The sequence below is a fragment of the Pholis gunnellus genome, assembly GCF_910591455.1.
Source record: "Pholis gunnellus genome assembly, chromosome: 3".
Classification (NCBI taxonomy): Eukaryota; Metazoa; Chordata; class Actinopteri; order Perciformes; family Pholidae; genus Pholis; species Pholis gunnellus.
The window spans coordinates 25,516,295-25,528,707 of NC_136529.1; the positions used below are offsets into that span (position 1 = coordinate 25,516,295).

Here is a 12,413-nt window from a genome sequence, read left to right on the forward strand (position 1 = left end):
CTGCTTATTTTCAGTGTGGGTTTTATTTAGTAGAACATGGCATGAATGGAAAGAAAACAGAGAATCACAAACACATCAGGCTGATATACAAAGAGCTAAAGAGAAGTAGAATGAAAACAGAAAGATGGTACTTCATACTCAGTGGAGAATATTATGGACTTCTCAAGTGCAGTACAGCATTCATAACCGTAGTTCAGAGTGAACGTGTGTTTTTTATATGTTGATCTGTTTGCTGTTCAAGCTACATGTGTATTTCTAGTACAACTTGGAATGAATCATTTTATAGTGAATTCCTTCTTTGTGTTTGATAGTCTTGTTAATGAAATGATTCTTGCAACACATTGACCCTGACTCGCTGTCACCTCCGAGGCTCAAAGATTAAAGACAAAGTTCTAAAATATGTTCAGTGCAGTCTGTGTTGGCATCTTCAGCGGGAAGTTGTTGTAAATGATCAGAATTTAGAGCTCTGTATTTGTAGACACAGAAATAAATTGTGTGAATTTTGCCTCAATAACAGTTAGAATTTGTTTCTGCTAAAATCCACTTTTCAGTTTAGTGTCACAAAGTCTTTTTTAATGTTGCTATTCATTTTAGTTTGACATTATGGGTCAAATTTAGCTGCTGTAGGATTTTGAAGCTCGATTCTGACACTGTTGTGTTGTGAAAATGTCGATATCCAATACTCCTACTGATACAAGTCAGTGGTTTTTTGAAGAAATTTCTATTTAGGACACTGCAAATCTTGATTTCTATCCATGCAAATAAAAAGAGTTAAAGGTTGATTATTATGTATTGCCAGTGGAAGAGAAAACGTTGGGATACAGTAGTGTTTGCCTTTAATCAATATTTAAGATGAATTTACATTAAACGTCAGCAGCAGATCATACAATTGGCTCCCTGCACGACTCAACGGTTGCTTCGACACGTTTGATGTGTGGATGAAGCAAAGTTGTTTAATTTCACTCATTTAGTAGCTGGCTTGTTAGCTAGCTAGCTGGCTAATTCCACCACGCGTTCATGCTACACTGGTTAACGTACAGAAAATGAGCCGAACGAAGTTGTTACTCATTTGAGGATAGCGATGCTTTTTTTCGAATATGTGACAAGAGTCTGAGGCTGAAGCATTAAGTTGTTAAATGTTACTTATTTAGCAGCTGGCTAGTGAGCTAGCTAGCTGGCTAATTCCACCACGTGTTCAGGCTACACTGTTTACAGAAAAGGTCCAGACGGTCCGTCCAACCCTCCCTGCTGCTAAGAGACTATCGAGCTACCGACTGCTCTCCTTCCTGTGAAACGGCGGCCTAGCGGAGGGGAATGAGGCGGAGCGAGCTAGCTAGCTAATTAAGGTCTCCTTTGTTGTCTGATTAACAGTTTATTCATCAAATTCAATGGCGACAAACACACTGATAGGCTACTAGTTCCAAAACAGGAAAAGCCACATTTTTCTTCCTCACCAATGAAATCACACATAAATGGTCCGCTTCCTGCGATTGGTTCGCACGGTTTTCGACCGCGGCCCGAGACCGGCCAGAGTTCAAATCCGGCGTCCAAAAGGACCAGCGCCGAGTAGATGAACGCTCCAGAGTTCAGTTCAACTGGACTAAACAAGACTGGTGGGAACACATCAGTGTTCACCTTTAAAGTTGAAGAGAACCTTTTTGTATTTGAGTTTGATTTCATCAGTTATTCAATTATTATTAATATCGTGCAGCTTAAATTGGATTACACAAGTTGGACAGCTGTGTCAGTCAGGTAAATAGAAGTATTGGACTCGGTGCTATCTATTTGTAAAAGTAATGATGAATTGATCATCAGGGCGGAAGCATTGCGAGTCAGACCCGTAGTCCACCGTAGTCCACCGTGGCCCTTTTCATTTCAGCTGCACTTCACAAGCACCAGCGCAGCCTCCATGTGACCGCACACACGGATCCATGAGCTGAGCCACACGAGATGTTTTTTATTCTTTCTTTTTGTTGCATAGACATTAATTCAAGTTGGACTCATGCAAATGGACGACGAACACGAAAATAAAAAGAGAGAAATGGGAAAAATTAAAAAAAGAGTGGAGAGCGTGAAGAGGACGGATGAGTGACGTGATTAAAACACGGCGTCCACAGTTCAGTTCATCAACAATCTGACTTTATAAAAATAAGTGAGCACATTATTAGCATTATTTTTTTTAAAACAACAACAAAAAGGAGCAGAGAACTCTATGCATCAACAACCCATCGAGTTAAATGTATTTGTTAAAGTTGAACACACACGCACTCGTATGTTTGTGTGTCGCTAATCATCCGGCTCTGTTTAGTATTGCTGTTACTTCACGCTGTCAGTGAAGAGGGAGTCAGTGCAATGACCGAGGCCTGTGTGTGTGTGTGTGTGTGTACAAGTCAGTTGGTTGTATCTGTAAGTGTGCGTTAAACTAATCTAATCATCAAGGTCATCTTTGTGTGTATTTACATGTGTGTGTGTGTGTGTGTGTGTGTGAGGCCAAGCAAACATGCAGCGTTAGTCTCTGACACTCTGACAAGGACAGAAAACCGAGCTGAGCATCAGTTTAGTTGGAATCAAAAATAAATAGAATAAAAACAAAAGAGCGTTGCTGGTACACTTTCACACACAGAGGAGGGACTCTGCCACAGAACTACAATAAATAGAATAAACCCCGATCCTGATGTAGCGTCACCGTGACACAGCAGGAGGGACGAGAAGGATCAATGCTCTTCTACAGTTTAAAACTAAAGTCTGAAAAACTGGGGGGGTATACTGGTGCTTAAACAAACTAGACTTTCACCCAGCAGACCGCTGTTCCTGTCTCGTGTGAAACCAAAAGTAACTTATTTCACTTATTTTTACTAAACTTACGTGACGCACTCCTGTAAGTAACTTAAGTTACGTAAGAAATGCACTTATTTTTACCCAAACCTTGATCTTTAGTAGTTTTGTTCCCGAAACTTTACCAAACTAGCTATTTCACATCGTTAACCACCTGTTTAAAACTACGAAGGTTATGTTTAGGAACGAGGATGTTTTGTTCTTCATGAAAAGCTCCTGTGGATCGTAGAAGAGGAACAAATGACCGGTGTGGTCGTCTGAGGTGGAGGAATATTGTATAATTTGACCTTTTTTTTGGCCTCAAACTGTTGCTTGAATGAAACGTGTGAGAAGTTCAGCTGCTAACAACAGACTTCATGGCATATCGTCAACGATGCATCGTATTTTATAAACTTGTCTGATAGTTCTAAATATAAAATCTGAAAAGTAAAAAGTACAACATGCAGCAGACTAGAATAATAAAAGAAGCATAAAATGGAAATATTCAAGTAAAGTACAAGTACCTCAAATTTGTTCTTGACTTTGTGACTGATGGACGATATTGATATTTGATGAGTAATGAAGCTTCAGTTCTTTAAATGTAGCGGATGTGAAGAGCTATGAGAACCTAGAAGTAGGGATTGGTCTCATTATAACCTGATTAATATCAACATCGATACGGCTCACCACATACTTTTGTAAAAAAAGAAAAGTATATTTTTTTTAGCATCAAGAACTATCGCTTCTGATATCAAATAACTTCCACGGGTCTCTGCGTTCTGATCATTTAGTTGCATGTTGTGTGAATGGTTGTCGTCGATCACTACTTGAATTGAATACATTGAATGAACAAAGTTTTAACATTTTTCTATCAGTTTCACATCTATACTCAGGTGGTTCTGATGCGTTAGTGCACTGAAACACCACCACATGTTGGGTCCATCCATCCCATCATGAGTGAGAGATGGATTGTCCCTTAAAGTGTGTTTGGGCTGTCTGGCGTCACAGTGCGGTCCCTGATATACCTGACGGCGTTATTGATCAGAATAATGATCGCTATACAAGATACTGACGTGTCTGGCTTTCAAAACTCACATGTTGAAGTTATTTCTCTTTATAAATGAATAAAACGTGATGTGTTTTCAGTAAATTGCCGGCCAAAGCAACACAATTCAGCATTATTGCCCGTTTGAATCGGTTTACGATTAGATATAAATGATCTACGGTCTTGTTTTCTAGACATCACCCTCTACATGACGTGGTAGTTCTACTTTATTCTAGTTCTGTGGATGCTGAAAGTTGAGAAGCAGCGTCAAAACATTCACGAACACACGTCCTCAGTTAGATCGTGAGTTTGTGGTAAAATGTCCAGTTTGAGCTCTCGAGTGAAAACACTACTCTTCTATCTAACAGAAACATCTGGTTATTAGCATCAACGGGACAGTGGTGCTAAGTCTTTACCTGCAGCCATGTTGGGAAACAAAAGATCTTTTGTTTTTCTAAAACTCTAAACGTAATACTCCTCTTAATAAGTTACAAAATAATTTAAACAATTGTGAACAAACACAGTTACAGACGTTAACGTTTTAAATTCTGTTGTATGTTTTAAAAAACTCTTTACAACAAATACTAAAAATAAAGAAAACAGACAGGAAGCAGAAAGGAAGTCGTCATATACACGAAGACATCATTGTATACAAAAGCCGAAGTGGTTCAGCTCAGTGTTAGTGACCAGTGATATAAACTCTCTGAGGGAATATTTCATATTAGTCAATAAATATGAGAGTATACAATAGAATAAGGAGTAAGGGGACAAAAAGGAGAGGAGGAGACAGGAAAGGACGCTCAATAGTCTCTATGGCTTTAACAGGCTTTGTGGCCCAAATAACCTTTAACATCAGCATCATCATACAGTAGCTACGAACACCCACCGAAAACCCCGGGAACAGTCGCACGAGAATAAAAACTCACAACCAAATCGACAAAGTGGGATTATTGGAAAAAGGACGATGCGACACTCAAGACCTGCTGGGACAGTTTGGATGTTCTGCTGAATACGACTCTGATGCTGTTTCATGTCTCTGTGTGCACTTTGTGGTGTTATTTAATACGAGACGTCCTCATCCAGAGAGGACACGCGCTACAATTTAATTCGTCTTCCATTTCTGTAGAGCATCTGGGTTCAGTTTGCGATTGGACGAAGTCAAATGTCTACAACGTGTCGACTGGCAACGTGGTGAAGAGGGAGCTGAGATCTACCAGTCCGTCCACATTCTGACCGTCTCCTCTGGCCGTGAGCTTTATGGTGGAGACCGAGAGAATGAGATCAGAGACACCAACGTAGGGTGTCCGGGTTCAGTCTATTGTGTCTATAGATGTGAGGAGCTCAGACATCTGGAGAAAACGTGAAGGTGTTCTTCACTGTAGATCTCCTTCATATCCTAAACTAAGCTAACCGGTCAACAAATAGTACCTACGAACTGCACAGAGAGACGTAAAGACACACATCGGTTGGTTAAAACCATTTCCCCAAGATTTTCTGTAACGCGAAGGAGGCATTAGCTGATGCAGATTGTGACGCGTGAGTAGACTTTCTGAACTGTGGCTGTGTTGAGGACCACTTATCTACAAAAGGGGGGTGGGTGGGTTGGGTAGAGAGGAGTCAGCGACCCTGAGCGGTTTATTAAACCAGTGAACATCTGCACATGAAACATGCAGCTTTGGCGCATAAGCAACGCAACAATAAAGCATCACAGCAGCCGGATGGAGCGATCCATCGCTCTCTGTACAGGATTGTCTACTTTTGCACACAAAGTCACAAACATCCCACAAATGCTGCCAAATAATCAGCTCTGGCAGGATCATGAGCGACCCGACTTTGAGGATTTCTTTAAGCGCTCACGAAACTTTGTTTTTATCCACTCGAAGAAAAACCCGCTGACACAAACGTGTTGTTTGTGTCTCGTAGAAAAAGGTCAAGAAAGCAGGATGGAGGGCATTATTTCTTTATCTTCCATTTGTTCTTTAATTTATTTTCCCCATGTGGAGCTTAGACGGATAGCAGCATGAAATTGTGACAACCTTCGCTCATTGCATTTCTGATTACCCATGAGCCTCTGCAACCGGGTGTCTGGCTGCTCTTAGCCGGTTAACAGAGCGTGGCAGCAGGTTTGGAGTTAAATATGGCAGTTTGTATGAGTTTTGCAGAGGAAGTGACTACTTCTTTCTGCAAGTTTGTGACTGAAGCAGCACTATGAAATTACAACCAGCATTTTAGTGGCTCTTTCTTAAGGTTTCTCTTCGTGGGCTCTGGGCCAAGCCAAGCCGGGCTGACCGCGACCAACCCGTGACGGTCACGACTCCAACCAACGGAGAAACCTCGTCGGTTGCTGCACATGTCATAAAGTCACACACGTTCCAATTATCCCACTTTGACATTGTTGAGCGGTCAAGAAGAAATAAGAGCCGAAGAGGCAGAGGGAGAAAGAGAAGTGAGAGAGTAACAAGTAAAGAGTGTAGAAGAAGAAAAATAAAAGTGCCCTTCCATCTAAAGAACCAGCCTCGTTCCCAGAAGCTACCTCAGTGATGCAAACTTCTCCTACATTAGTACGGCGCAAACTTCTGTCTCTCCGGCTTCTTCATCCCGTTGGCTGAGGATGAGATCTTGGCCGTGTAGGACGCCAGGGCCGCTGCCGCCGCCGCGTGCGCCTGGACCGGGACGCCCGCCGCCGTCTGCATGGAGCCCGGCAACATGGCAGCCGCCGCCGCTGCTGAGGTGGGAGGGGTGGAGAGTGCCAGGTAAGGGAATGATTTCATTCCCAGGAGGCTGGAGAGGGGGAGGGCGTAGGGGCCGCCCAGCATTTGAGCGTGGGGCATGGCGCCCATCGCTGCCAGGGGGGAGGAGGAGGACGAGGAGGCGGGGGGGGGCGGGCTGGGTGAAGCTCATGGTCAGGTCAACGGGAGACGGCATGGAGGAGGACTGGGCGGTGGATTTGGCGGTCTCTAAACTGGAGGAGGGGAGGGATGGGGGGGGGAGGGAGGGAGGGAAGGAGGTGGAGGGAAGGGAAGGAGGGTGGAGGGAGGGGGAGGACAGGGGTAAGGGGGAGGGGGGGTTTTGGATGGAGAAGGGTTAGAGGGGTTAAATAAAAGACATGTTAAAAAAAAGACGAGTAAAAAACAAAACCTAAACGAAAAAAATAAAAACAAACAAACAGGATATTTTGGAGAGTAAAAAAAAATGAAATAAAGGAAATTTGACAAAACTCAAATCATAAGACAGGTGTGTTTTGCTGGAGGTTGCAACAGATTATTGTAGGGGAGTTCGCCGTACGGATGGGGGGTGTGCTGTATAAGTTGGGGTGATGGCTTGGGAGGGGGCTTAGGGAGGAGGAAACACAACCAGTGTAGATTTATTAGGATGGAAGCTTTGTCAGAGATGATTCAAAAAACAGGAAGAAGAAGCACAAACACAAAATCTCTTTTAGAGAGCTGAAGTCCAGCTCCACGTCAAGGTTAGCGTCTGTGAGCTAACTCTCATTTCTCCACGTTCTCTGTGGAACACGGTCGTCGTTAATAAACTGGGGTTCTCACATTCTAAGCAGATTAACCGACATCAACAGCAGAGGATGCTAACGCTAACGACAACATTGAGTTTGATCTTGTTGTTAAATGCTACTTTCTTTCTTGCATCTAATATCACATAAAAAGGAACATTAAACAAAACAATATAAATAATTATAATATATAATAGAATATGCAAGTGAGGCCGAACAGTTTTTAATTCAAACAATCAAATAATGAATCTTCTGCTCTTCACACAGGACCCGATCAGACGTCTGGTTCAACGTTTGTTTGTTTGACTCGCAGAAAACTAACCGTCGAAATATGACATGAGTCGCTCTGCACGTCGCTCTTTGAACTTTGTGCAAATACGTCCGACATTAAACACATTTGTGGTTTTGCAGAACGGAACAACAGCCAACATGTTACGCTTTTAGGATATTGCGTGAAGCAGCAGAGGAACAGTTCAGCAGATGTCTCCTTCTGTAAAGCGTATGAATGCAGCTCACCGGGTGACGTTCATGTTCACACACCTGCGTTTAAAAGATAGCGAGACCGACGCTCCAGAAGGAGAGAAGAAGAAACAAAAACCTTTTCTACAGACGAGAGAACTGGTGCAGCTCCATTCCAAGCTAAGCAGCATGAAGCAGATTCTATACCTCACCCACGAACCCTTCAATTTAGATATGTTCTGTATCTTCTTGAACCCAATCAAAGCTCATCTAACAGCAGAAGTAACGTCCACATTTACACAGTCTAACTCTAGAACTACCAAGACAAAGTATTTAAGTTATCCCTCCACAACTAAATGAGTAAACACAGTAAACATGTGCAACACGGTCCAGATGAACCTACAACACGTTCATGTCAGTTGTTTTTTTTTGCGCACTCAAATCCTTCGTCGTCAGTGTAGACGTTAAAGGTGTGCAAGCGTTCCTAAGTGCCTTCATTCCAGAGCCGTGAGATAAAATAGTGCCGCAGCGCTCACGCGTGTCATGTGACGAGGAACAACCAATCAGAGCAGAGATCTCTTCTTTTCTTCCGTGAATAACGGTCCACGGTATATTTACAGGAGGAGAAGTTCATCATTTTATTCACGGTGCTGGAGATCTACTCATCACTTTGTTTTATTGTCAGTGAGGTTTATGGCTTTAATACCGAAATCTTTAAAAACATTGAATTTAAAAGGTTTGGAAATAAATAATTTGTCCCGACAGAATCTCTGAACTGGTAGATGTTGTAGTGTTTCATGATTTAAATGTAAATGCATTACAACGCAAATCACCAGCAGCATATTTCACCAGCATGTCCCACAGTGAAGACGACGGACATGAATAACCACTTCATGAATGAGTCTTATTTTGATGTTTTTAAATATGTAATACTTTCTTATCTTATACGGTTTTGTCAAGTATGATCTTAGACTTTCACTTGACTTTGGAGGAAACCTGCCGAAAAGGCCTGAAAACTCCCAGTTTAATCTTTAATAATGCATATTGTTTTATAGTAATGTCTTAACATGTCATATTTCCCTCTGCATGGAAGTATAAGCAAAAATACTCATGTAAAGTACCTGAAAACATTTCTTTTCTACTCATGAGTCGACTACATGTCGACCATCTAAAGAGTCATTTCATTCAGTTGCTATTGTTCATGTCGCTGCTGTTCTGAGGTCAGCCGGTGGAATAAACTCTGACAGGAAGTCGTATCTGTCTGTTGACTGACTGCAGGAACAGAAGACAAACTGTAATGGAAAAGAGAGAATCTCTGGTTGATACTTCAGCGCCGGTCTCACCTTCTGTGACCCGACATTTCAGACTGAATGAGGCCCCCCCCCCCCCCCGGCTCTGTGGCAGAGTGCTCAGTGAAATATCAATTTCACTCAGAGTCCAATCATGAATTTGCATATTCATGGCGGCCCGTGTCCGTCATATCGAGAGCTTAGATGAGACGGTGAAGGAGAACCGAGGTGTTCTCATTGTTCTCGTGTGATGCATCCCGCAGATGTAAAACAAGAAGATGTCGCTCCGCTGAACAGAACTAAAAGTTTAAATTCTCTCTGCTGCCATTCACCTGCACTGAACGGACGGTTCTGTTCTGCAGGAGCTTATAAAAGAATTAAAGCCGACACATCCGACCTCACTGTTGACAGCAAAAGCTGCTCTATTAACCAAATACATTTCATCCAAACATATTCGCAAAAAAGTTATTAAAAAGTAACGAAAGAATAATCACGAAAAATGACAAATGATCAAAATAAAAAGCTTGAATGTTTTTAACATGAAAAACAATAAAAACAAAAAGCGATTATCGACATTGTTGTCGATTCCTTTCTGTCAATGCAATGAACGTTTCCACTGCAGGCTACATGACTCCGTGTCTGTTGGGTCATTTCATTTATAACAAAATATCACATTTGAGCTCTTTGTATGACCCGACGTTAAGACGATTTGGTTCTCCGGCTTATTAATAACTCAGTGAAAAGCAACAACATCAAACTGTTGGCTTCAGGTGAAGCATTGCACTGAAGCAGCAACGGACTCCGACACTCTGAAAGCTTGTGCGGCTTTGAAGTCGTCCCGTGTTTCACCGATTCACCGCATGAAATGATTGAAGGTAATGATCTTTGGGGGGCGAAGAGAGCTCGACAGCTTCTTTTCATCTGTGATCTAAACGCCGTCTCATTAAACACACCTACTGAGGAGGACGAGGAGCTGGAGTTAGTGAAAGAGCGTCGTTAGGTCGCATGACACAGCAGCTGCTTTTGGATGCTTACCACGAGGTGATCAGGTACTGGGCCAGGTTGATGGCGATCGGCGTGCCGGTGATGGTGACGTGACGGTCGCTGGTGCTGTCGATCTGGCTGCCGATCTTGATCTGAGCCCCCGACACCTGCCGGATCTCGTTTATCTTGGTGCCCTGGCGACCGATGATTGAGCCAATCAGCTGCAGGGGGGGGGGGGAGGGGGGATGATTACTCACTGCAGCGTTCTGGATTCTGAATAAACGTTGCAGCTTTAACAGTCTGTCTGTGCTTCTCCAGATGTCTTTTGTTTGTCGCTCTTTTTTTGTGTTTAAACCAAAGTGTTGGAGAAATGAACATTTGAGATGAAACGTGAGAGAAAGACTGAAGTTATTTTAATGCATCCTGAGCCTCACGTCATCACAATCAGTGCAATAGCTGTTGAGACGTTAAACTAAAACACAGAAATGTGATTCTCATGGTTCAGGAAAGAAGCAAACAACAACAGAACAAAGTTAAAATCTATTACATTCTTTTTAAATTGACCTTTGGGTACAAACGCTTTAATGTGTGTTGCACAAAATAATAAAAGCAGGTTTCCCAAATGTACAGTTTGAACGAGTCAAATAATGAGGAGAAGGATCTGCAGAGACGATATCTCCACTTCCTTCGTTTCTTACCTTTCACAATAAAAGCCCTGGACGTGCAATATTCACAGGAGAGTATTCTATAATTTCTTCTAATTTAAAACAAAACTGATTTGATTTTGTCAACATTCGCAGTTTCTTTGTGTTTCTACTTGTGTTCATGGATGGTGAACGACTGAATGAAGGATTCCTGAACCACCGGCCTTGTTTTCATCTATTCTTCTCGTTATCAGTCAAAGACTCCGGAGCAGCAACAGGTGGTGACCTCTGACCTCTGACCTCTGACTCATCGCTTCTATACTCGCCAACAACAGACGGACTGATCTCGCTGTCAGCTCGGACCGTTAACACGTCTCGTCACCTTTTCTTTTCTTTACTGAGAGGCCAAACACGCTAATTCTCTCTCCACTGGCTGCTTTATTATTATTATTATTAATAATGTTTTGTTGAGATTACAGTGAAGTCATTTCTTTATTTTAATATTCAAACTTGTTTTCATGAATCAAAACAAGCAGTCGGAACACGTTTTACATGATTTTCGGCAAAACTTCAGGAAAACGAAGCTTTGCTCTGTCGATACGATTATTTTGTGATCATGACAAAAAACACTAAATATGAACACACACACACACACACACACACACACACACACACACACACACACACACACACACACACACACACACACGGTTGCCTGCAGTCTGGGGTTTCATTGTGTTGCTCAAGGGCACCGTGACGCGGGGACAGGAGGAGCTGGACCTGCTGAGTCACGGCCTCCTTCTACTCGGCTTTAAAAAATGAAATTTCTTTTTGAGTTGCAAACACTGACATCAGTCTCTCTCTCTTTTATCCTCATCTGGCTCAGACCTTCTCTCTGCCTCCCTGCTGCTCTCAGCCTTTTATAATCTTTACTTTTTCCTCTCTGCACCACAAACATTCCTTTCATACGAGTCACCCGACCAACGAGCTCGGGTGCAGAGCTGGTGTGTGTGTGTGTGTGTGTGAGTGTGTGTGTGTGTGTGGGTGTGTGTGTGTGTGTGTGTGTGTGTGTGTGTGTGTGTGTGTGTGGTGGCTATAATGACGCTTTGAGACCATTTGAGTGAAATCCAATTGATTAAAAGATGCTGATACTGAAGTTACCGACATTTCATCTTTTTTATAATTCTGTGATCGTCTTGCGTCTCTTTTGAGTGATTTTAGGTCGATTTACGTATATTTATATACGTAAATAAATATAATTAGAATATAAATAATATAATATGAGATATAGATATAATGAGACATATACATTTAGCTCCTCCTTGTGGTATTTTTGTTGTTTTTGCATCTTTAAAGTCGTTTAGTTTTTACGTGTCTCTTACTGATTCTATTGCATCATTTCGTTTGTCGTTCTGCATCGAGTGGAACGTAGAACGTCCTCTTAATGGAGTGAAGCTCCATTAAAGCTTTCCATCGGTCGGGTTTTGGTTAATTATATATATATAATATAAAGAGGGCTGTGGTGGATGTTGGAGTGATTGAAAAGCCTTCTCAAACTAATTTACTGGAAATGTTTATTTAGAACGAAAAAGTGAGAGAACAAGCTTGAGCTTTAACTCTCTACGAGGTTCTCTCAGGACGCCGTCTCCTCCTCCTCCTCCTCCTCCTCC

General features: G+C 42.2%; 1 protein-coding gene across 1 annotated transcript in view; it reads right to left on the reverse strand.

The window, feature by feature from the left end:
- Positions 1 to 6,417: 6,417 nt before the first annotated feature.
- pcbp4 (poly(rC) binding protein 4) overlaps positions 6,418 to 12,413 on the reverse strand; it is a gene marked incomplete at its 3' end in the record, with an annotated part of 92,312 nt that continues 86,316 nt past the window's right edge. Inside the window, 3 exon segments of the mRNA XM_079186651.1 lie at positions 6,418 to 6,738; positions 6,740 to 6,821; positions 10,151 to 10,320. Coding sequence (XP_079042777.1) covers positions 6,418 to 6,738; positions 6,740 to 6,821; positions 10,151 to 10,320 — 573 coding nt within the window.